Source organism: Ochotona curzoniae, unplaced genomic scaffold, assembly GCF_017591425.1.
Source record: "Ochotona curzoniae isolate NIBS_2020 unplaced genomic scaffold, NIBS_Ocur_1.0 scaffold_2476, whole genome shotgun sequence".
Lineage (NCBI taxonomy): Eukaryota > Metazoa > Chordata > Mammalia > Lagomorpha > Ochotonidae > Ochotona > Ochotona curzoniae.
Genome location: NW_024467095.1, coordinates 6,766,207 through 6,789,892, shown reverse-complemented (window position 1 = coordinate 6,789,892; position 23,686 = coordinate 6,766,207). Strand labels below are relative to the sequence as shown.

At 44.9% G+C, this 23,686-nt stretch overlaps 1 protein-coding gene across 1 annotated transcript in view; it reads right to left on the bottom strand.

Annotated features, from left to right (window-relative positions):
• The window catches only part of WNT2 (Wnt family member 2), a 36,865-nt gene that overhangs the window by 3,599 nt on the left and 9,580 nt on the right, over positions 1 to 23,686 (bottom strand). Inside the window, exon 4 of the mRNA XM_041002301.1 lies at positions 10,057 to 10,321. Within this exon, the coding sequence (XP_040858235.1) occupies positions 10,057 to 10,321 (265 nt within the window). The remainder of the gene's footprint in view (positions 1 to 10,056; positions 10,322 to 23,686) is intronic.

Here is a 23,686-nt window from a genome sequence, read left to right as displayed (position 1 = left end):
ATGAGCTGAGTTTTCACACTGTGAAGTCTGCAGTAACTATAGAACGTCCAGGTGAGGATACTCTGAAAAATTGCTCTGGGATGCAGGAGAGAGGGCAGAATGTGGGAGTCTTTTGTCAAGAGGTAGCAAGGATGCCAAAGCTGTGAATGAGCTCCTCAGTGGGGGAACATGCTCTCACGTGGTGCCCCAGAGTTCTGCCTTCTAGGGTTGTTTCATATAAGCTCTGCACACCAGTAAACATTCTTCACCGCCTCTGATGTGCATTTGTTGACGCAGGAGTGCACTGCTATTAACACGAGTTAGAAATCCTTACGGCCTTGGGGCCGGGGGTCTTCTACCACTTCTGACTTGCTCGCCTTTCCCCTGTGGGCTGCAGCCTGGTGTCAGCTGAGCTTATGGTCCAACTCAGTCTCAGGTGGTGGGCATGGTGGCTTTTAGCCCATCAACACAGAAGATGACACACCACTGTCTGAACAGAAGGTTAGCTCAGTGCTGTCAGAACTCAGCCAAGGAGCAGACCACACAAAGACCAGGGAGAAAGCTTAAGGCAGACGTGGCTGCAGTCAAGGAAGCAAAGTTGGAACAATGAGATGGCCGAACAGGTCAGCCTCAGTACACGCAGGAAAACACTAGCCATTTGAATTTGTTTTTTCCTGGCCACCCAAACAAGATTTTATGAGTCCCTGAGATGAAAGGATTTTGTGAGAATTGAGACCACTGATTTTGAGAGCAGTGCTGAAGCCACAGCCTAGAGCCATAACATACTATTCTGAAGTATGGGGAGGGGAATGCCAAGGAAAGGGAGGACAGCATGGTGCCGCACAACAATGGAGTGTACGTAGACCCTGCTTTGGCGTTTGGACCTGAGTCTGTAAAATGGCAGACTGTGGGGCCCAGGGACTGACTGATGTCTGCTGTGATCTTAGTAGAACACAGAGCTATTTCATCAAAACTCTGCAAAGAGCATTTCTAGAGGGTAGAATCTGTGCAACACTGACTCGTCATGGAATTATCCTCAAAACCTGTTGTTATTGAGGGCATTAGCTTTATGCTGCCTTAAGGATCTCCCATCAGTCTTTCCAACACAGAGAGCATCGTGTCTTAAATCAAGGTTAAGATTGTGTGTGTGTGGTGTGTGTGGTGTGTGTGTGTATCTGGCGTGAGTGTGTGTGTACGTGGCGGGTGTGTGTACGTGGCATGGGTGTGTGTACGTGGCGTGTGTGTGTACACGTGGTGTGTGTGTGTGTGTGGTGTGAGAGTGTGTGTGTTGGGGATGATGAAAGGGAGCTACTGAGTTTCATAATCTGCTTTTTAAAAGAGGTTTATTTATTTTTATTGGAAAGGCAGGAATACAGAGAGGAGGAGAGACAGAGAGGAAGATCTTCCATCCACTGGTTCACTCCACAAGTGGCTACAATGGCCAGAGCTGTGAGGAATGCAGGAGTCTTAATCAGCGACTTAACAGCTAGACCAAATACCTGCCCCGGAAGTGTCTTATCACATGGAGAACTTGCCAAGTTCCTATCATTTAGCTTTTGGAGAGGGAGACCTTTTTTTTTTTTTTTTTTACCCCCAGCTCACAATGTGTTGCAGTTAAGATGCCTCAAGTTACATGAACAGGGATGGGTTAGAGGGAAGGCTCATTAACATGGCGTTAGCAGTTCATGCTGCATTTTTCCTGAGCAGACATTCCTATCAGATTCTTGTGCACTTTTTTGCAATGCCAGCATCACAACCTTACATGGGCCTTCAATGTGATGTTGACATCTGTCGCTGTTATGGCCCTGGATGAAGATGTTGGCAGAACTCCTTGAAGCCAGGGAAGCCAATCAATCACATCCATTTTATCTCATCTAAAATCCAATTTGACAACACCAAGCCTGCTCATCTGCCTCTCTAGATTTTCAGGTTCTCTGAGTCATACAGGAGCTATAACAGCGTATGTGAGGGCTCCAAACTATTCCACATCAGACAGTTAATCATTGCTAGGAGTGGTTTGATCATTGAAATCTTTCAAGCTGACATTTTTAGAAGGATAAGCATGTTTTTGGATGCTTCACATTTAACACATTCACAAGGCTGTGTTCCTCTGTAACGTACTTCTCTCAGCGCACTTTGACCTAATTAGATAGTGCCAAGGTGGACACTTGTTTCCTTTGGTTGGTGGTCAGGAAGTGTGCCTGGATGCATGGCCCTCTGGGGAGGGCAGAGGAGGGAAGGGAAGGGACCTGCCCCATCCCCGGGCACAGTGTTACAGACTCAGACCCCAACCTTCTTGTCATCGGTACCCCAAACTCCTAGGAGAGTGCCTGCCCATAAACCCAGCCAGGGTCTGGAAGGTTCAACCAGCATCTGTGCTGGCCAACAAGGTGCTGCGTCCAGCCAGATGTACCCGTACCACCCTCATCCTGCCTGGCCCAAGAGCTGGCTCAGACTTGGGGAGAAGGAAGAGGAAGAAGCAAATCTTCCGAAGATGAGATGCTAAGGCCTTGTGGGCAGAGGGCCGCATCCAGGGGACTGTGCAGGACTGAGCATCCCGTCCCCGGAGTTATGAGTACTGGGGTCTGGGTTTCCAGTATAAAAACATTTCTGTCTCCACCAACATGCGTCTTCCTGACAGCAGGGGAGGGCAGGGCTTCGGTTAATAGTTCCCAGACCGCACCTCTGGTGTCTCTCCGTCTCTGTCTCTCTGTTCCCCCACCCTGCCCCCCTTCTCTGCTCCCTCTCCCTCTCTCTCTGGGCCTGTGTCTCTGGAAATTCTTTGCTCTTCAGCCTGACAAAGGCCCATATGTTGACCATTAGGGTGTAAAGCAAGATTCACTTAAGCCTGTCATCCAATAGGCTGTTTCTCCTCTGGTTGACTTATACATTGTCATTAATGACATAGATTTATTGGGGGAACAAAAGAATGTTGAAGAGCAAACATGGGGGGACCGCATATTCATCTATTTGCAAGGCATACCTCTTCCTCACATTTAGGATTGCACAGCCCAAGTTCTTTAGCAAAGGCACTGTCTCCACTTAGCTCACATGACTCAAGACATTCTCCTGAGTCAGAGCAGCCTGACTGCACAGGAAAGCGATTCTCATTAAATGAGCAAATCCTACAAGGGAAACAAAGTCGTTAGGATGAGACTCTGTGAGCCTTTCAAAATCTGGCACCGCAGAGCCTACCCTACATGATCTTTCACAGCCCCACCTGCACCCTCTAACCAGACTGTCTCCCCACTCTCCCTGGACCTCCACATGACTCTCCAATGTCACAGCTGTGGAGACAGTCTCCGCATAGTCCCCTGTGACTCTCATATGCTCCCTCCTTCCCATCCTTCCTGACCCAGCCCTGTGTAGCCTGCTCCATAGGGCACTGCTATAAGGCTTGGGAATTGTCATTTATCAGGTATCTGGTCTGCCCAAGGGCGGGGCTTAGATCTCACCCTTTCTTCTGTACTCTCTATGGTGCTCAGGTGGTCAACATACATGTTCTGATGTCTTAAAACAAATTCTTAGAAATTGAGATTAGTCCTCTCCTTGCTCAATGAGGGCACACTTGCTTCTCCCTGGAGGGATGTGGGAGAGTCAGGGTGTATCTTGTAGCTATTTAAATCTCTGGGTCTATAGGGAACACACACAAGACATGTGGCCCATTTAAAAATATCAGAAACCCCAAACAACAGGAGTTCATAGTTATAGGAGTTTGTGGCACAAATAATGAAGTTCCATGATTCTAAAATTAATTAATAATTCCTCCACATATTGAATTATAGGAAACTTCGAGATTGATGAGAAGAAAACACCTACAACTGAATAAACCAGACTTTAATCTGTCTTGGCTACCGAATTAGTAGTCAGCATAAACAGTAATAGGTACAGTCTCCAGCACAAAACACTTTTCATTGAAAACTCAAGGCTTCCCTAATAATTTGCCTAGCTTTGAAAAAACGATTAAGCTAGTATAGAGTTTGTGTGAGAAAGCTTCAACAAAATAACCAAATTCTTTCCTTTAAGTATGCCACCCTTTTGTTGTACCACATGAATATGTTAATTTTAAAATGAGGAGGGTTTTTTTTGTTTGTTTCCACAAAAAACTTCTATTCAGTAAATTATTTTCTGTTGGTAGTTCCAATTGTGATGAATAATTGGATATAAGAAAATGAACAATCCTCCTTTTACTGGAAGGTTGCTCAATTCGACCTGACTGCCCCTGTCCGTGAATTCAAAAGAGATTATATTCCAGTGACTCCTTAATACATAGTTATTCTGCTAGGTCTATATTTTGAAGAACATCACAGATTTACAGATCATACCAGCCACAGAAAACAGCACTGGCAAGATGCCCTTTGCTTGTGCTAACGGCAACATCAGCTGGATGACCTAGTGAAACCAAGAGACAGCGGCAATGAAAAAGTACCCTCTAGCCTCAGAGACAAGTGATTGCTCATCTTTTTCCTTAAGCCATGGCACCTCACCAACACACCTAGGAATTCAGCTGATCCAAGCAGATTTTGTGTGGTTTACAATTGGCCGTTCCAGGGAGCATGACACATACGGTCCCAGCTATCACGGTGGCTCCAGCGGAGCTTACTGGGGCAGACAGGTGACATAGTAACATCTAAACAAATGCATGAGGCGCTGAGGCCCATACTTTGGATGAAAGAACAGAGTTCAGTCTGGATCAAGCCAGGGAAAGTAAAGATGGAAAAAAGCAGATGGGTCCTTGGTATAGGTTTGTTTGCTTGTCTCCTCTAAATTTTTTTTTTTAATTTATGAGAGAAGAAGAGAGAAAAGGAGGGTAAGAAAGGAGGGAAGATATTCTTATTCACTAGTTCACAGCCCAAATGCTCTCAGTGGTTGAGACTGAGCCCCGCTGAAGCCAGAGCCAGGAACTCAATCTTGGCCTACCATGTGGGTGACAGGAATCCAGCCTCTTGAACTACCTGCTGCCCCCAACATGTGAGCAGGGAGCTAAACTCCAAAATGGGATATGGAGAGGATCTATTTGTCTTGGCTCATTTGAGGTTATTAATTTTTATTAAGTCTCAGAGTGGAAAGAGATAAATAACTTATTATTTATATTGCCCAAATGACAGATGTAATAACTTTTGACAGAGTGATAGAGCAGGGACTGAAATCCTGTTCCCTCTTCCTCATGACTGTATTCTCTGGGCTTGTCTAGTTCTGACACACAGAAAGACCTTCATAAATATTCAATGGACATGCACAGAAGAGACCCTGATGGAGTTGTGGACTCCTGACTTCAGCCAATCCCAGTGCAGGCATTTAGGGAGTAGGGTAATAGATGGAAGCTCCTTCTCATATGCGCTCGAGTGCTCTCTCTCTCTCTTTCTCTCTCTCTCCCTCCCCCTCCCCCCTTCTCTCCTTCCCCGCTCCGTGCAATGCACAAATCCTGTTAGCTGCTGTTATGTTTCCTTGATTTTAACCATCTCACGGATCACAATCACAGTGTTCATGATGTCCTGCAAACTGGATCACACCGTAGGGCCTATCTAGAATACCAATCCCTGGCCACCACGAGAGGGACTGTATTATAATGGGTTGTGAGTTCTGTTTGCCAAATATGACTTGTGTGGACAAACCAAGGTGCTCTGAGAGTTTATATCTCTCACAGTAGGCTCTTATCCAGGTATCAAATGCTCAGCAGGCAACAAGATCAGCAACCATTGAGCTCTTTTTGGGCTTTTTAAATTCTTTCTTTTTTTTTGAACTTGACTGAATACATAGAGGGTGGCTTGTTTTCTGAAGTCAGAGGGGAGACCGCGGGGTGACCTCTGGCCCTGGTCAGGGGTTTTTGCATCATAGCCAGGGAAAGTGGCCTGTGATTAGGTGCAGATGCTCGCTCTGGACAGGAGGCAGCATTCCTTCGTGAGAGATGAACCTATCTCTTAACTGAAGGGCTCCTTTGATTTACAGATGCCTGGGGCAATGACCAGAGTAGATAACCACAGAACCACCGCCTGCTCAGCCCAGAAAGCCCAGCCTCTGAGATCTCGCCTCCGATTTGGCCTGCAGAATGTCACATGCACATCCCACGATTGCATGGACTCTTCAGATCCCAGCTGCATGGGCGGGTATTCGCAGTGGCACATCTTAGTGCTTGCTTTCTTCACTTGAAGATGAAGGGAAGAATGTATTTTTCTGTTGCCCTTGCCATAACCTAGCCAGTTTTTGGGTTTATCACTTCTTAGGAATGATGAAAGCTCAGGAACTTCAGGGCAACCTGGAGTGAACAGGGGTGAACTCTTCATTTTATGGATGCCTCCAGTAGGTTGCTATGTCCTGTGCTGCCTGTTTATGACAAGGTCCTGCCTCTCCCACATACACCCCATACTGCAGGAACTCATTGGTATGGGGAGGAAGGTCTGGTTTTTTTGCTGCTGTTTACCACTTCCAGCCCATGCATTTCTGGGTAAGTTTCGTACATTTTTTCAGGGCCTCTTCTCTGTCATGACCAGGAAGAGGCACAGTGTGTAGCCCTAGGTCCAACTCTGAGTAGGATCCCAATCAGTGTGGCCCCTTGTCTTGCCCCGACTAGGTCTGTCTTCACCCAGAGAACACCGCAGGTCTCTGACATTCTTGTCAGCTGCATTAATTCTAGTATCATTATTGCAGGGCGTTGCTATAGGGTTGATGTGGTGACTCCTGTCAAACAAATTTCAACAAAAGCTTTGATAGCTCAAATCACTGTGGTGTGTTTAATTGTAGGAAAAGAGGGGGTGTGGAGATACAGTGTGTATATGTGAAGGTAGAACTCCCACTGAACAAGGCTGGGTAGGGGACATTTTGGGGTGACATTTATCCAGCACCCCTTAAATGAAGGATCTTTATTTTTTCTTTAATGCATGCTTTCTCCTGCACACGCTGCCCAAGGAATGTCTCCCTGGATTTTTTTTCTTACCTACTGCCTAGGGGAAGCCAGGGAGCAGAGACTACTGAAATCATCACTGATTGTTCAAACTTAGATGTGCTTAAAGTTGCAAAACATAGAGAACATCAGAACAGCCCTGCTGGGACTCCCATCTGCTTGGTGTCTGAAGGGGCATTGACTTGGAAAGCAGAGCACTAGACCTATAGCCCTCCACTGCAACAGCCTGACAGAGCCAGCCAGTTACACACACAGGAAACAGGTTGCTGACTGGCAGGAGTCATCAGTTTCAATGACCCTTGTCTTATAGCACCCAACCCAATGACACCATGGCTTTTCCAGTATTGGCAAGGAGAAAGCACCCAATAAGCTGAATATTGATCAGGCATGATTTTGAAGGAAAAAAATACACAAAAAACAAAAAGAAAAGAAAGAAGTGATTGCAATAAGCAGACCCTGAGTATGAGAGTACGAGTATGAGATGTAATATAGGAAAGGGTAAATATTAATTTTAGTAGAGAAAATGAAAAAAAATTATACGAACCTGAGTTTTACATTTTTTACTTGAGAAGCAGAGACAGGTCATAGAGGCCAGTTAACTCCCCATTTCCCACAATGGCCTCCAGTTGGGGCCCGGTACAGGTCTTCCACAGGGCTGGCAGGGACCCAATTACTCGAGCCATCCTTTGCTGCATCCCAGGGTTTACATTAGAAAGAGTTAGAAGTCAGAGGTGAGAAGTGAACTCAGGTTTTATGTTGTGGGGTGTCTTAGCCACCATGCCAAATGGCCACCGCTCCTCCCTGCAAGCTTTTAGTTTATTTTGGTACCTGGCTTTCTGGTGGCAAAATGGGTGGCAACCTATTTTGAACATGTGAGAGTTCCATTGACCAAGAATGAGACTTCTTTCAGAGAGGGTCCCTCAGAAGAGTTCTCTGCTCAATGAGGAACCTGTGCCCGTGGAGTAGTTCCTTGGGCTGGGGAACATCCAGCCACTGGGCTATCTGAGGCTATCAAAATCATTTGAACCCTGCCACCTGGGACTTGCAGGTATGTCCATTATGTTAGGATCCAGAAACAGAATTTTGTTCTAATACTCAGGGAAAGCAAAGCATGCAAGAAATTACTTAATCATGTAACCAGGCAATGAAGATTAGATTCAGAATCCTTCTGTGGGGGAAGAGAATAGTAGGGTCCTTATCGTGTATCCATGAGGGAGTAGATCTCCATAATGTATAACAGCACCACTGTGAACTATTGCAATTCAATGAGCCAGAAATGACATGCTGAGGAAGCCACAGGCCTTATGTTTGAAATAAGATGTTTGTCTCATAAGGCTGTTTACACACCCAGGACTGGAAAGAGAGAGAGGGGCAGTGTATAATGTTAGGGTCAAAGTAAAGGCTACAGGCTCAGGTACCCACCAGCTCCTAAAATGGTCGTTCACTTCTCTGAGTTGTGCAAGGGGGATGATGAAGTCCAGGAATGCTGACCTGACTTCAATGACTTGGATGTAAGTTTGGTTCCTGGTTGATACAGAGCAAACAGGAGCCACCGCCTTTAGGTTAGGCTGCCACTTGGGTCACCTGCATCCCATTCCAGAGTATGGATTCGAATCCCAGCTATTCTGCTTCTGATATAGCTTTCTCCTAATGCACCAGGGAAGGCAGCAGATCATGGCCCAAGTACCTAAACTGTGTCACTCATGAAGGAGACCTACCCGGAGTCCCAGGCTTCTGACTTTGGCCTGACCCAGTCCCAGGCTTTGTGGCCATCTGGAAGTGAACCAGTGGATAAAAGATTAATCTCTCACTCTCTTTCTCTCTCTATTAGGAATACCTTTCACATAATAATAATAAAAAAACACTTTAAAAAGAGATTATGGGTGTAGTAGCCTGAGCCCAGTGTGCATATAGGTTATTCAACACCTAGCATCTGTAAAGGATCCAGATATCATTACCCCATATTTGGTTTGAGGAGGCTGGAGGTAAACTGCTAGCTAGTGGCAGTTAAGGAACAGCCACTGGGACAAACCTGTATTAAAGCCTAGATTTCTGGATGGTTCGGAGGAATGTTGTACATGACAGGTTGGATGACTGCTCAGTGGTCCCAAGGCACGTTAGGAATGCAGGGGAGTGCAACATCAGGTCCTACTGCTCAGTGCTGCCCAACCCACGGGCTTCATGTCCTCACTTGCTCAGAGCTGCAGAGAACGTGCTTACCACACCATGAAGGAAGGGGATCTACTCAGGGGCAAAAATGAGGCCTGCACATTCTCGGGACACTCTGTGGTCAGCTTGCTTCTTGGTTAAGCTAATGTTAGGGGCTCATAGCCATTAGCGCTGTCTGTCTGAGTCCCTCTGCGATTAATTAGTTTACAAAGTTAGAATTTGCATTTGAGGGCTACTTCTTTTCTGATGAATGAATTTCCTTGCGTTCTACCAAGTGTGAGAAATTGGCTTGAGCCAACATGAGCTGTGGGCTCCCTTCAGTTGTTTCCACTCATCCTTAGTGGTACCAGAATACACAAAGAACCAGCTAAGGCTGGAGGTCAGAGCCAGCTGGGAGGGATGAGAGGTGGCCAGAGCACGTGTGTGAAACCAGATGGCGGGTATGTTCAGGACAGAGACGAGAAGGTGCCATCTGCAAGGGTGCACCTGGAAGTTTAACAAATTAGGTACCTCACACACAGCCCTTATCACCAAAAGAGAGGGTATCAATTCTTGATTCTTCATATCTGGCAACTTCAAGCATACAGGACATGTGAAGTAGGGAAAAGTTGAGAAGAGGCTACCCAGTAAGCCTTGGAACCTCGTCACGGAAGCGGTGGGTTGTAGGGTGGAAAGTCATGTGGCAAAGCTCCCATTGCTGGGCTTCAAGGTCATGGCCAGGTGGCCACTCAAAGGGTCCACAGGTCCACTCATCAGAATTCTGCTAATCTGCATATTTAGACATTCGGGGTTCCCAATTCTCCGGAATCCACACATTATCCACCCATCTCCCAAGCTGCTCCAGAGAGCACTTTCTCTGTGAATCAGAGGGAACATGAGCCTGAAGTTCACAGGCTGCACTTAGGGAGATGGCTCTGAAGATGCAGCACCCCACACAGGCTGGGGGCGATCCTTCACTGTGAGGATGAGGGGCTGTTGTGAACAGAGTTTTTTTTTTTTTAACTTACCTGCCTCTCGGTCCCTGATACAGTAGTCTGGAGAATTCTCGAAATACACGAGGTCATTTTTGGTCGGCTTCTTAAACTTCTTGTTAGCCACGGTGAACCCTGTGCCATCCTGGTTCATGACGACCTGGATGGCCCCATTGTACTTCTTCCAGAGGTAATCGCCCGTCTTTCTGAAGTCAGACATGGCCAGCCAGCAGGTCCTCAGTGTACATGAACCGCTCACACCGTGACACTTACACTCTTGCTTCAAGAAGCGCTTCACGGCCTGCCAGGAGGATAAGGAGAAGGTCAGTGAAGGTGGCCCCACACTTGTGGCACCTGCTACAACTCTCCTTACCACCGAATGAGTAGGATGCTGGATCCTGGAGCTAAGGACTGGAGGACAACGAAGACTGATCTCTTGTCACTGACAGTTCCCTTAAGCTAGGCTGTGCTACAGAGAGGGTTAGTGCTTAATTGGAAGCCCTTGGTAATTGAACAGAGGCCAGGGCTAGTCTGAAGAGTGAGGGAATGAATTAGAATAGCTTCTAAAGAAATAAAGCTTCCTGAAATCAAAAAAAAAAAAAAAAAAAGAGGAACTGCTAAGTGATCTTTCAATGACCAGTACAAGTGATTGGCACTGGCGAAGGGGGTGCTGTCCCTGGTGGAGAGCCTGGGCCAGGGCATTATACCCACCTTCTCAGTGACCTGTGCTCCCGGTGTGGTGCAGCTATTCTGGGATCAAGAGTTAGAGAGGTTACAGCACCTATCCAAAGCTGCACAGCTTGGGGAGGGCAGCATCGGGCAGGCCCGGGCAGGCCGGTCAGCAGCCCTGAGGCTGCAGCTCCATTATTCAGAGAGGTCACACTGGTCGGTTCGAGCCCAGGCATTCAGCTTGTCTGACAGGACTGAGTTGGCCATCTCCTTAGAGAAGAAGGAAAGGATGGGCTGTCTTGGCTGGCAGGCTTCCTCTTAGGGATGTGAGTACTGTGCACAGATGAGGGAATAGGGCAGTCATTAGAGTCATCCAGTTGGACAGTGGCAGCACCATGATATGACTCAGACATGCCCCAGCCTCAGGTCTACGTTCTTTGTATGAGCACACTTCATATCTTAATTTGCATGGTGACTTTCTGAAAATGTGAATCAGGCATCTTCTCCTCTCCTTTCTCATTAGTAGCCAAGAGCTGACTGGATTAACAAGATAGCCCTATTATCATGGTGGGGGTTCTTAGCAGATGTAGAGAGAAATAATAGCACTTACACTGTGTGTTTAGAAATATTATCAAAATCTTACCACACAATGAGTTCACAGAATACAAAATACTAAGAGATATACACAAAAATATTCAACTTCTCTCATAGAGAAATGCAAACTTAAACACTATGATACCATGATGCTCGTTTTTGTCTAGCAAATAAGCAAAATGACTGATGAAATAAGCATTTGGTGCAGCAGTTAAGTCTGTGCTAGGCATGCCCACTTCTCCTAGCTGAGTGCTCAAGTTTGCATCCTGCCTCCACTTCTTCCCACCCAGCGCCCTATCAGCGTGCACCTTGGGAGGCAGTAGGTGACAGTTCAAGAACTTGGGTCCCTGCTACCCACTTAGGAGACCTGGATGGAATTCTAGACTTCTGGTTTGAATATGGCCTAACTCTTGCTGTTACGAGCATCTTATTTGGGAGTAAACTAACAGATAAGAGGACTCTTTCTTTCTTCCTCTGGCTTTCTCTCCTTTTGTCATTCTGCCTTTCAATATAATTTTTTTTAATGGACAATCCTGCTAATTTTGATGTTGGTAAGAGTCCAGGGAGATGTGTTAACTATTGGGGTGCAATATATTGCTCCACAATTTCCTTGGAGAGTACTTGTGTAATACCTGTCAAAATTTTCAATTTTGATTTCACCTGATTTCCCTCTGGAAATACCTGCACCAGTTTTGAAGGACACACATCCACTGGAGTCTCGCTGCAATGTAATTAACAACAGCAAAATCTCAGCAAAAACACAGAAGAGATCAGCAGGAACATGATGAAGTGAACTACGGCCTACACTCCATCATGGAAGAGTATACGGCCCCTGACAAATGAAGAGGGACAAATTTATAGGCATGAAAGCAAGTCAAGTGACCAAATCCTCATGCAGAACCCTGCCCATAGCAGGCTTCCCTTTTAAAGGCCTGCAGATGCCAGCACACAGAGAAGGAAGGGAAGAAGGAATCCCATGGGCTGGGAGGAGTGGGAAAGGAAAGGCTCACGTCAGTTCGTGTAGAAGAGCAGCAGCCGTTCATAATGGCTGGATTGCTTGCTGGCAAGCAGGAAGAGCAGAGCAGGGAATCGCATTCCCAAATACACATTAAAATCACCTGGGAGCCGTTTCCAGCCTGACTAAGTCAGAACATGGAGCAGGTCTAAGTCCCCGGGCACTTGCTGATCCCCTAGGCAGGGCTGTGGGTGGTGTAGCCAGGGCAGACAGGAGCATTGGAATCCAGTGGACATGTGTCACAGCAGGTAAGAAGGCCCAGCCAGTGGCAGCCATGCCCCATGGCATGTGAAAGGGGCTGGAGGCTGAGAGATCTCATTCAGTGAGCTGGTGTTACATTCCCGAAAACAAGGGGTGGGGGATCTGATTCTTGATTACTTCCTACCGCATGCCTTCTGAACTCCAGAAAACACCTCCCATAAGCAGCATTTTCAGCTGGAGCTGTTTTGGGGGGCAATGGCAGATGGGTGGAGACTGATGACTGGTGGGTGGGTGAGTGTGTGGCTGGCACGTGGGTCAAGGATGGAAGGGTTGGTGGATGGTGTGTCGTGTTTGGGTGTGGGCCCTGAGTCATGGATTGTGGTTCGGCTGGTGGGTGATGGGTCATGTTTGGGTGGGTCATGGGCACTGGGTTGTGGTTGGGTTGGTGGGTGGTGGGTTGCAGGCAGTAGCAGAGCAGGAGCCTGTGCAGGGCTGTTCTCTGCGGTCTCCAGTGGCTTTGGGTGGGGAATAGTGGTTATCCTTCCTCAGCTGCTCCTGGAGGAGCTGGAGACATTTTATTTGGGTTATAAGAGGAGAAATCAAAGTGAGGACCTCTATTCTGTAGCTGCTGTGAAGTCTCCCACAATTCACCCAGAAGGTAATTTTAAAAATTGAAAACAAGAGGCGTCTGTGTGCAATTTGGTCAGGCCTCAGTAACTACAGATCCTAAATGCATGGAGCAAGTTGCAAACAGTTCTAGAAAGTTCCTAAAAGCAAAAGGACTTTGTGGTACTGCTCTGACTCTGTGGGAAAGGCACCATGCTTGGGCATTCTCCCCTGCGACTTGCACATCACAGATCCTGTCTCCCTCTGCCCTTGTGGCTGGAACATTGTTGCCCTTCCACTCCAGTGTACTTAGCCCTATGCAGGTTGCACCTGTATTAGCATGTACAGATTTTTTTTTCCATCACTCCCTGAAGAATAGGGTAAATCAGATATTTATGTAGCGTTTACATGACAATATTATAAGTAATACAGAGACAATATGAAGTATAAGAACAGCAACGTTCTTTGTGGTTTGGTCTATGCTGGGAGTCCAGGACCCGGTCCCCTGTGAACAACAAGGGCTTGTTGTGTTGTTAAATGCATGGCCAAGTGCTGTGCCATGACTGCCTGGTGATCTGGTCCAATACCGCTGTCTGTGTGCCAAGGCTACTGAGGGATTTCTCGTTGTCTTTACTACCATTCACACTGACTGCACCCTCCTGTTTTCTGTCCTGATAATCATCGCATCAGCCTCCAATTCCCTTTCCTTCCCCTTGTTTCCTGGTGGCCTGTGGTCCTGGGCCTTCTTCCCATCTGAGCTGGTACTGCAGATGAGCCCCACCCTCACACCCTCCTGGATCGGCCACTGTGCTGGAAGCTCCATTTCCCTTGTTTGGTCTGTTTCTTCTTTTTGCTGCAGCACATTCCTGAGTAACTCCTTCAAGGTGCACTGAGGATGCATTCTCTGAATTCTTGCGTGTCTAAGATGTCGTCATTCAGCTTTCACACTTGATTAATAGCTTGGCTGGGTATAGAATTCTGAATTGAAAAGAAGGGCTATCTCCACAGGCTCTTGGCCTCCAGTGGTGAAGGTGGGAAAGTGTGATATCTGACTGATTTCTTTGCAAATGGGTATTTTTTTGGAGGATGGGTCTGTTTTCATTCCACTTTGTGCTTTGTTCCCTGTAAAAACTCTGATCCCCCCTTGTTCTTACTGTTCTGAAGCATCATGGCGATAGCTTTCTCCCATTTATTCTGCCCAGCTCTCAGCAGACTCCTTTCATCTGAGGATGCATGACCTTCACCATGAAGACATTCTCTTTTTCTCCTCTCCATTGTTTAAAAGCATTCTTTATGGCATTCTCATTGGTGGTTGAACCGCTAGGTCCGTCTTATTGTCTATCACAGTTTTCAACGTTGATTCCCTGGCTTCTTCAGAAATAAATTCCATCCGAGTGACACAACCTGGCCCTCTCCATCCTTTTCTTCATTTCTCCCTTGAGCAGAAGTGCCTGGTCTGGCTGGTGGATTGAGAGAGAGGAGCAGGACTTGGGGGCTGGCTTCTCTCTGGGAGAGATGACTTACGGTCTGTATCTGCCATCCAGCAGGGGGCGCATTACCCAGACTAGGACAGGAGACTAGGACAGCTGCCTAGCTCAGGAGTGGGTGTCAGAAAGCTACACCCTGCAGTGCAGTAGGGTTTTTGTTTGTTTGTTTTTTGTTTGTTTGTTTGTTTTTGGCTGTTGTCTTCTTCTTTCCCAGCAATGAAACTGACATTCTTTACTCCATCTATCTATTTTTCACTTGGTTGCAAACTCAAGTGGAAAGGGGGAGAGGGCTGTTTATGAACACCCTTAAGCTCCATTTGTCTTTTGGGCTTTTTGTTTTACTTGTGGGAGATTTCTTTGGCTTTCTCCTCCAAGCTCATTCTTGTACTGCAGTTGTCACTATTCCAAAGCCTCCATTCTTATTTATGAATGTGGATATCTTCTTGTATCTTTGGAAGGAGTCTAATTAGGTTCTTTTAAAATTCTCTTCTTGTCGCTACAATTACTGCTAGTTCTTCTGGAGTCATTTTCTTGCAATTCTGGGTGCTTTCCTTCCAGGCTGTTGAATTTAATCTTAACAGATGACCATGCCTAGATGGTCTCTTCGTGTTTAAGAATGGAGTAGAAAGAAGGCAACTCCGGCAATGTCGATGAGGCTTAGCAACCAGAGAGATCTGCCAGCTGGTGATGGAGAGCATGTTGACTCCGTGTTGGGGTAGGGGTGGGGAAGGCTGGGAAGTTCAATGCCAGAGTTCAAGGATCTGGGTAGGACTGAGGGACACACAGGCCTCCATATGCCTTTGGTTTTTCAATTAACCCCAATTTTCAGATCTATGTTTCTCGCCTGTGCTTTTTCCTGCACTGGGAAATGTTCTCAGAATCTTCATCCCCCATGTTGGTTGTTGCCCCATCTGATATGCCTTCTCCCCACCCGCCCACCCCCATTTTTATTCATCCGGATTTTGACTTCTCCGATGTGCTTTATCTGTTACACTTTGTTTGCTTTCCATGTTCAGAAATTCACTGAGTGTTCTCACTTGGTTTACTAGTGTCCTTACTATTGACAGAAGCCATTTTATCCCATCACTGTCATGTCAATGTCATTTTGGGAGGGAGAGACTGCCAGGGTATTAAAAAAAAAAACCCAGCATCTGAGGAAATGAAATTCCCACGTATCTTGTTTTGGTGGCGGGGGGGGGGGGACTATTTTGCAATCCATACATAGTTTTTTGTTTTGTTTTGTTTTTTTGGTAATCTTCATTTTCCATGAACCTTTTGAGACCCCTTTGTAAGCATGAATTCCACGCATTTTGCACCAAAACATCCTTGGTTTTCATTCTGTTGCCCACAAACTTTTGGAAACTCCCTTGTGTGTCCTACCTGCAGCCTCGAGTCAGGTTGTTCTTTGCAAAGCTCTGAGAGTAGACAAAGATTGTGAGGAAGAAAACTTTCCCATCTTAGGCTGCACATTTTTGCACTGTCCATCTTGTTGCTTTTGCTCATATGGGCATGCAGTGTGGTTTGACAATAGAAAGAGCAAGAAGAGGAAGAAGAATTCATTACCAGGACTTGATGTCTCTCTTTCTCCAGTGTGTAATGATGACAGCTATGTTCAGAACCATGCCCATGACACAGATTGCAGTTTCCTAAGCTTTTTCTAAATATCTCTTATTTTGCTTTCTTCAACTCTTTAAAAAAAAAGTTTATTTTTATTGTAAAGTTGGATATACAGAGAGGAGAGGAGAAACAGAGAGGAAGATCTTCCATCCATTAATTCACTCCCCAACAACTACAACAGCTGGAGAAACCAGAAGTCGGGGCCTCTTCTGGGTCTCCCACGCAGGTACAGGGTGCCCAGGCTTTGGGCTGTCCTTGACTACTTTTCCTGGCCACAAGCAGAGAGATGGATGGGAAGCGGGGCTGTGGGGATTAGAACCAACACCCATATGGGATCCCAGCACATGCAAGGCGAGAACTTTAGCTGTTAGGCTACCACGCTGATCACCCTTCTTCAATTCTTAATGCAAGTTGCCGTCAAGACTCATTTCCAGCCTTTGCTTGGGCTCTTCTCAATGCTCACAGCCTATGTCATTGCACTGGCTAGAACCCCTCTTACTCAGCCTGTAGCCTATTTCCCCTTAGCATGCGCCTTCACCTTATCCAATTCTTCCTCTGTTGTGCCCTGTAAATGCATTTGGCCAGAGTAGTAGAAAAGGCAAATAAATCTGATGTTTCTTAAGGACACTGGTATCCATTCTGTGTTTAGCTTCACAGACACCACTTTTAGTTTAATACCTTTTGCTCATTAAAATCCTTCAATAGTAGCTGGTATGGCACATTGGTTTAAGCTGCTTCGTACAATATCGGCATCCTAGATGACTGCTGGTTCAAGCCCTGGCTGCTCCACTTCTGATCTAGCTCCCTGCTCTTGCTCTTTGGGAACAGCACCAATGTCCCAAGTAATTTTGGCCCTGCCACCCATGCAGGAGTCCTGGCTGGACCTGGAAATGACTCTAGGCTTCTGGCTTCTGCCTGATGCAGCCCTGACTATTGTAGCCATTTGGGGAGTGAATCAACAGATATAAGATATCTCTTTGACTTTTCCCCTAACTCTGACATTTAAGTAAATACAAAGAAATTTTGAAAATTAAACAATTCTTCAGAAGGCTCTTAACTGCTTCAGTGCCAGTACCTTCTATATCTGACCCTTCTTCCACTCTTGATTTTGACTACTCTAAGCCTTCCATCTGCACAGGACTGCTTTGTACTTTGAACATTTAAGAAACTTTTTTAAAAAAAATTCTTTTATGAGAAGAAACCTCTAGACAATGGCAGTCTATACCACAGAGACAGAAATCTGAATGTTAAATAAAGAACTATGGAAGAATAAAATGTGTGCATAAATAGGTAAGATTTTTTCCACATTTCTCCTCTCCAGCTTACTATTAGAGTATAATAGTAGGGTAGAAAATTCAGCAGGTTCCTACCATGTGTCAGGTCATGCTAGGGTCTGTATATGAAGTTTTATTTCACCTAACTAAACATAAGTTTCTATTTACTTATGACTATTCTTATAGACAAAGTTATCAGTGCAGGAACTTACTGTGGATCTCTTAGCAGCACAGACACCAAACTTGTCTGAGATCAGGGTTTACACAGTAAATCCCTGCCTAGAGTTTCTCCTTTACTTGGTTTGTGAATCATCAGGCTCATATTTTCTGTACTTGATGAGTTCTATGAGTTTATATACTTAGTGTTTGCACATCTCATTAGAGACTGTAAGATTTGCTTTGCCAGTTATAAGGACAAACTTCTCCCAAGGAAGATGGGATTGTGGTTTCTTCAATCAGCTTTTCTGAAAACTGAGCTTAAGCAGCCCTTAGGGAATCCCCATAAGACTTCTTTGCAGAAAATGATAATTTGTTTTCTTACAGATACTGTATTTTGCTAAGTTTCCAATCCCTGTATGTGGCATACTGATTCTCACCCTATAGCAAAGAAGGCAATCCACTTTATACTGTGTGAAATTCAGGCCCCCTTCATAACTAATCTTGCCCCAGAAATCCTATGTAAGTGCTACTTGAGTCCCTTCTATGCTGTATTTAAGTAAATTGCTTAAACTTGAGCACTTAGGGACATGTTAGTTCTTCACTTCATAATTGGGTGTATTCCATAAAACAGTTGACATACGTCTGGTCCTTTAAGTTTCCCTGGGGGAAGCACACATTAAAAACATATTATTTAATTTCCAGGGCCTGGCTAAAAGCCAAATACATTTATTAACAATTAGGTCCTTTTGACAGGTCCACATCTCTTAAGATAGGAGTTACTGAAAATTGAATCAACTTATACCTTTCAAACATACATGCTGTGAAAACAAGAAATACTTATTAGCAAACTGTGTAGCTGATTTGCTCATGCAAGCATTTATGAACCCCAATCAGACGTTATGATTTTTGGGGCACTGTCATTCTTTAAAAACAGTAACTGTGGGTGGGCTTAGCTAGAAAATATAAGGTGTAGAATTTATTTTTGTGGAATTCAAGAACATTACAGTTGACTAACCTCATATATAATAATTCTTATTGACTAATGAGGCAAGTCTACAAATTATTTCCCATCAATAATATAACTTTGCATGGAACTGTAACAATTTTGTTAATGTTATTCCCTGTTTGGGGCTTTAATTCTGGCTAGCATATTATTTTATTATTATTATTATTATTCATGTGATATTGCAAGACCTGCTAAAGTAGCAAGTACATGCTATTTTGGGGTCCACCAAGACAGAAGTGAGGCTGACAGAAGTGGTATTATTTTTAAAAAGTATTTAATTGTATGAACTAGGGAAACCAATGAGAAAACAAGAGTCTGAGTTTCTACTGAGCGAAATATGTGCATCATGTAGGTGCTCAGGGTAAGGGAAGGCAGGGCCAAGGTGAAGGGTTGTTCCGGCACCATGGCTTTGCAGTTCAGCTTTATTCTGTCCTCTTAACTAGCCAAGTGTCCTGCTTTGTAGGAGTGTGATTTCTGTTTCATCACACCCTGGTTCTCTGAGAGCAGACCAGCTATCCATTTATTATTTATTTTAAGTTGCATCAAAGGATCTAGTCTTTGAAGTCTTTATTAGAACTTAGATTTATTTGCCTGTTAGGCTGTGCTTACATCTTGTGCAGCGTCTTTATTCTGTTTACTTTGGAGGCATTTCCTGTGGATGGGAATTAGAAGTAACTGCTTTGTCCCAGTGTCCCAGAAGGCCATGCTTAGGGAGCAGGACCCAGTGCTGCTGGTAGAATGGGTTTGAGCCAAGCATATAGCTAGAAACTCTGGATTTCCTTAAACCCTAAGCTGCTCTCACACAAAGGACAGGAAGCTTTCTTACCTTTCATTTCAGATAGCTTCACTGAGCAAATGTATTTAATTGATTTGCTAATTATCACAATCTTATTTATTTCCTTATATGCAAAATATGGGATATGTGTGTGTTCTAGTTTCTGTTCTATCCTCATTAGGCAGCTTAAGATGCACTCAAATATTAGTGCTGGTCTCCTGACAGCTCTCCCCTCTACACTGCCTCAGTCAAGGTTACAAACTTAGTTAAGAACTCCTAATGAGTAAGTTGACAAGAATACTAGCTTTTAGATTAGAAACATAAATACCAGGGTAGGTATTTGGCATGGTGGTTATATTAGCACTCGAGAAGCCAATATCAGAGTGTTTGGGTTGGAGTCCTGGCTGCAATCCCAATTCCAGCTTCCTAACCCCCCTTCTCCTCCCCCTCCCCGAGCATCTCAGCAGGTAGTAGGTGACAGCTCAAGAGCTGGGCTCCTGTCACTCTTCAGGGCTAAGTTTCCAAAACTCACCTTCAGTCTGGCCCAGCCGTGGTTACTACAGGTACTGGGGAGAGAACTGGCAAATCTCTTTGCCTCTCATATGAAGTAGATATATAAAAATTTACTTAAAAGTATAACTATCAAAAGCTGCCAAATGCTCTTTAAAAAAAGATTTTTTTTTTTAAAAAGATTTGTTTATTTGAAATAGAGAAAGGAAGAAACAGAGATCTTGAATTTGTTTATTTCCCAAATGCCCTTAAGAGCTAGGACTAGACCCAGCCACAGCCAAGAGCCCAGAACTCATTCTGGTCTCCCATGTGGGTAGCAGGCACCCAGGTACTTGGACAATCATCTGCTGCTTTTCCAGGTGCACTAGTGGGAAACTTGGCTGGAAGCAAAGTAGCCAGGATTCCAACAAGTGCTCCGATAAGGAACTTGGGCAGCCTTAGCGTCAGCTTAATCCACTGTGCTACAACACCTTCCCCTTACAAGATCACTCCTTCCATGTATATTCAAGGTTAAAAATAAAATTCAAGGAGACAGAAATTTTTCATAATTTTCCTTACTATTTTTTCCTAAAGTCGTTAATTCGAACAGAAGGATTGAGCTTTGATTGTTGTCACTTTTAAGTGGACTCCAGAGAAATGAACAAATGCACAGCAACAGGACTTGGTGATTTCTCTGTCACGTGCACAGTGCCATCTGGGTCTGCAGGCCCAGCTCCTGTCTCTCTCAGCTTCATCTCCCAACTTTACGATGTGCTCTCAGCTTCAGTATCTGTCCCCGACTGGGAGTATCTCCTTTTGAAAGGCATTTTTCCCATTTCATCCATGGGAAATCTTTATCTCCAGCTCAAACGCCCATAAAAGTTAAGGCCCAGCCTTTATCTCCTCAGCTAAGTGGACTCTGGCTCATGTTTCTCTTACACCTCTTAGCATCCACTGCTGGCATGTGCTTCCGTGGGACTCCTCTCCCTCCTGGAAATCTGGTTTTCTTTGGTCAGGGACCACTTGGTCTTACTCTTGTCCACATCTGACTTGATATCCCCCAAAGTGCACTTACCAAAGTGATTCCTGAAGGAGTTATACACTGAATCCAGTTTAGTTCAATCACACATCAGAATAGCATCCTCAGACTCAGAGCCCTGAGGAGAAGTTTTGTGCAAGCCCTCACTAAAGCTTCTTCAGGTGTGCTTGTAGGGGCACACGGTGAGCCTTTAGCAGTAAGTGTGTCCTTTCCCCCGCTCTCTCAAATGCACATGCATTTCAAGGAACTTGTCAGGATGCACAAGGGAAAAATCTGTCAGTAAAACATCTCCTAGGGCAACTTTTGTTTTTTTGTTTGAAGGAAAAGCTTTTCCTGAGAAGTTAGTGTTTTTTTTTTTAAGATTCATTTATTTTTATTGGAAAAGCAGATATACAGAGAGGAGGAGAGACAGAGAGAAGATCTTCCATCCAATGGTTCACTTCCCAAGTGACCTCAATGGCCAGTGGTGTGCCGATCTGAAGCCAGGAGCCAGGAACTTCTTCCAGGTCTCCCACATGGGTGCAGGGTCCCAAAGCTTTGGGCCATCCTCAACTGCTTTCCTAGGCCACAAGCAGGGAGCTGGATGGGAAGTGTGTTCGCCGGGATTAGAACCAGTGCCCGTATGGGATCCCAGCACTTGTAAGGCAAGGACTTTAACTGCTACACACTGGTGCCAGGCCCAGGAATTCTTAAGAGGCAATATAGTAAGTGCATGTGAGTTTAAATTACCAAGTCCAGCAGTTCAGGATGACCTTTTTCATCCCTCTGATGCCCAGATTCTCATTTGAAAGGCAGACATAGGTGCCAGTGCACCAGGCAAAGCAGTACATGAGGGCCCCACTTGCTCTCAGGAAAGATTTAGATGGAATTTCTGGCTCTTGGCTTTCAACTGGTCCAGCCTTGACCACTGCAAGCACTGCAGCATTTTGGGGAGTGGACCAATAGATTACAGGTCTTTTTCTGTATGTCTCCCTTTCTCTCTCTCTCTCTTTCTCTCTCTGTGTCTTTCTGGTAAAAATAATTAAAAAAAAAAAGTGGGCCAACATAGTGACACACTGAGTAAAATCTGCCTATATGTTGGGATCCCATAAGTATGCCAGTTGGATTTCCAGCTGCTCTACTTCTGATCCAGCTCCCTGCTAATATGCCTGGGAAGGCAACAGATGGCCCGAGTACTTGAGCCACTGCCCTCCACATGGGAGACTCACATGAAGCTCCTGGCATCAACCTGCACTAGCTCTGGCTTTTGTAGCCATTTGGAGAGTGGACTAGCAGATGGACAATCTCTCTATCTGTAACTTTGCCTTTCTAATAAATAAATAAATCTTGCAAAAACAAACAGAAATAGTAACATCAATTTTTTATTCTTATGGGGCTTTGGGGAGATTAAATTATAAAATACTGGACAGAAATTTGCGGATGAGAAAGCACTACCTGGCTGTAATTTGTTAGCAGACGAGCCCATGCATTGGTGGAGCAATGAGTTTGAATCCTGAGTTCAAATTGGTTTGGCTCTAGCTCTGTTACCTAGATTACAAACAACCTTCACCTCACCAATGGGAAACAACTAGCTGTTTTTTTTTTTGGTCTGTACTGCATTCCAAGTTTTGTGCTATTTGCCTTACACTTGTTTTTCCCATACCTTGTTTTTCCATACTTGTTTTTCCCATTCCATGCACAGAGAGAAACAATGAGATTCAGTGAATAAATCCACTGATACTGCAAGGTTCAAACTAAGTTGGGTCTGATCATAAATCCCATGTTCTTTCTATGCTCTCTCTAGTAAAAGACTTTTGAGAGAGCATTTTTATGAAATTCCTATTATTCTTATGGAAATACTTCTGTAGAATTTTCCAGAGAGAATGAAGGACATTATTTGATTAGATACATGGCTTATCTTGAGATAGATATTTCTTGTAGTGTATAAAAACCATGATGATTTCATTTTCAAGGAAAGAGTGGGCTGACTTAAAAGCCATTTACAAGCTCATGAAAGGAAACCAATAGTGCAATAGACCAGATATCTCTTGTGTGTCGTTTACTTACACCCAACTTAAGTAACAGTTTGAAAGTTCTCAGAGCATGTTTTCTTTAGACCTAAAAAGAGAGGTTGAGGGAAGCTGTGGGATTCCCTTCTTGATAGAATGTTTATTTTGAACAAAATATGCTATCTTTTTAGAATTTGTTCATAGTCCTGTTAGAGGTAGAAAACTAGACTCTACTGGGTAAACATGAACAAGAAAGTAAATTGTGTAACTATGATTAAAATATATTTCAGCAAAGAGGGACCAAAATGATACTACGGTACAGAGACACATGAGGGTGCTGTAACCAGCTGCTATTTAAAAAGATGAGTTAAGCTGTTCAGATATTGGGGGAAATGAGGGCCTACTGTGATTGGCAGTGTTGACATCTGACTTTTACAACTAGCTACACAGAGCAATCTTAGAACAGATGACTCTGTTAAACGTATCAATCTTCCCCTGCCCGCTCCACCAAGGGTCCCCAGTTTCACAAGCAGAAGCTGTTCACACATTGGACAATGTGAGAAATACTGAAAAAGCACCAAGAAAACAAAAGGTTGTCGATCCTGAGAGGCTGCAGTTTGCTCAAGTCAGGCCGGCTGGAGGCTTGGCTCAAGAGGCTGACCTTTGGACACTAGCCCCACCCAGCCCAGCCCATGCACATCTTGATTCCACAGGCCTACTGAGGGTGGTAGTAGGGGGAGTGGGAAC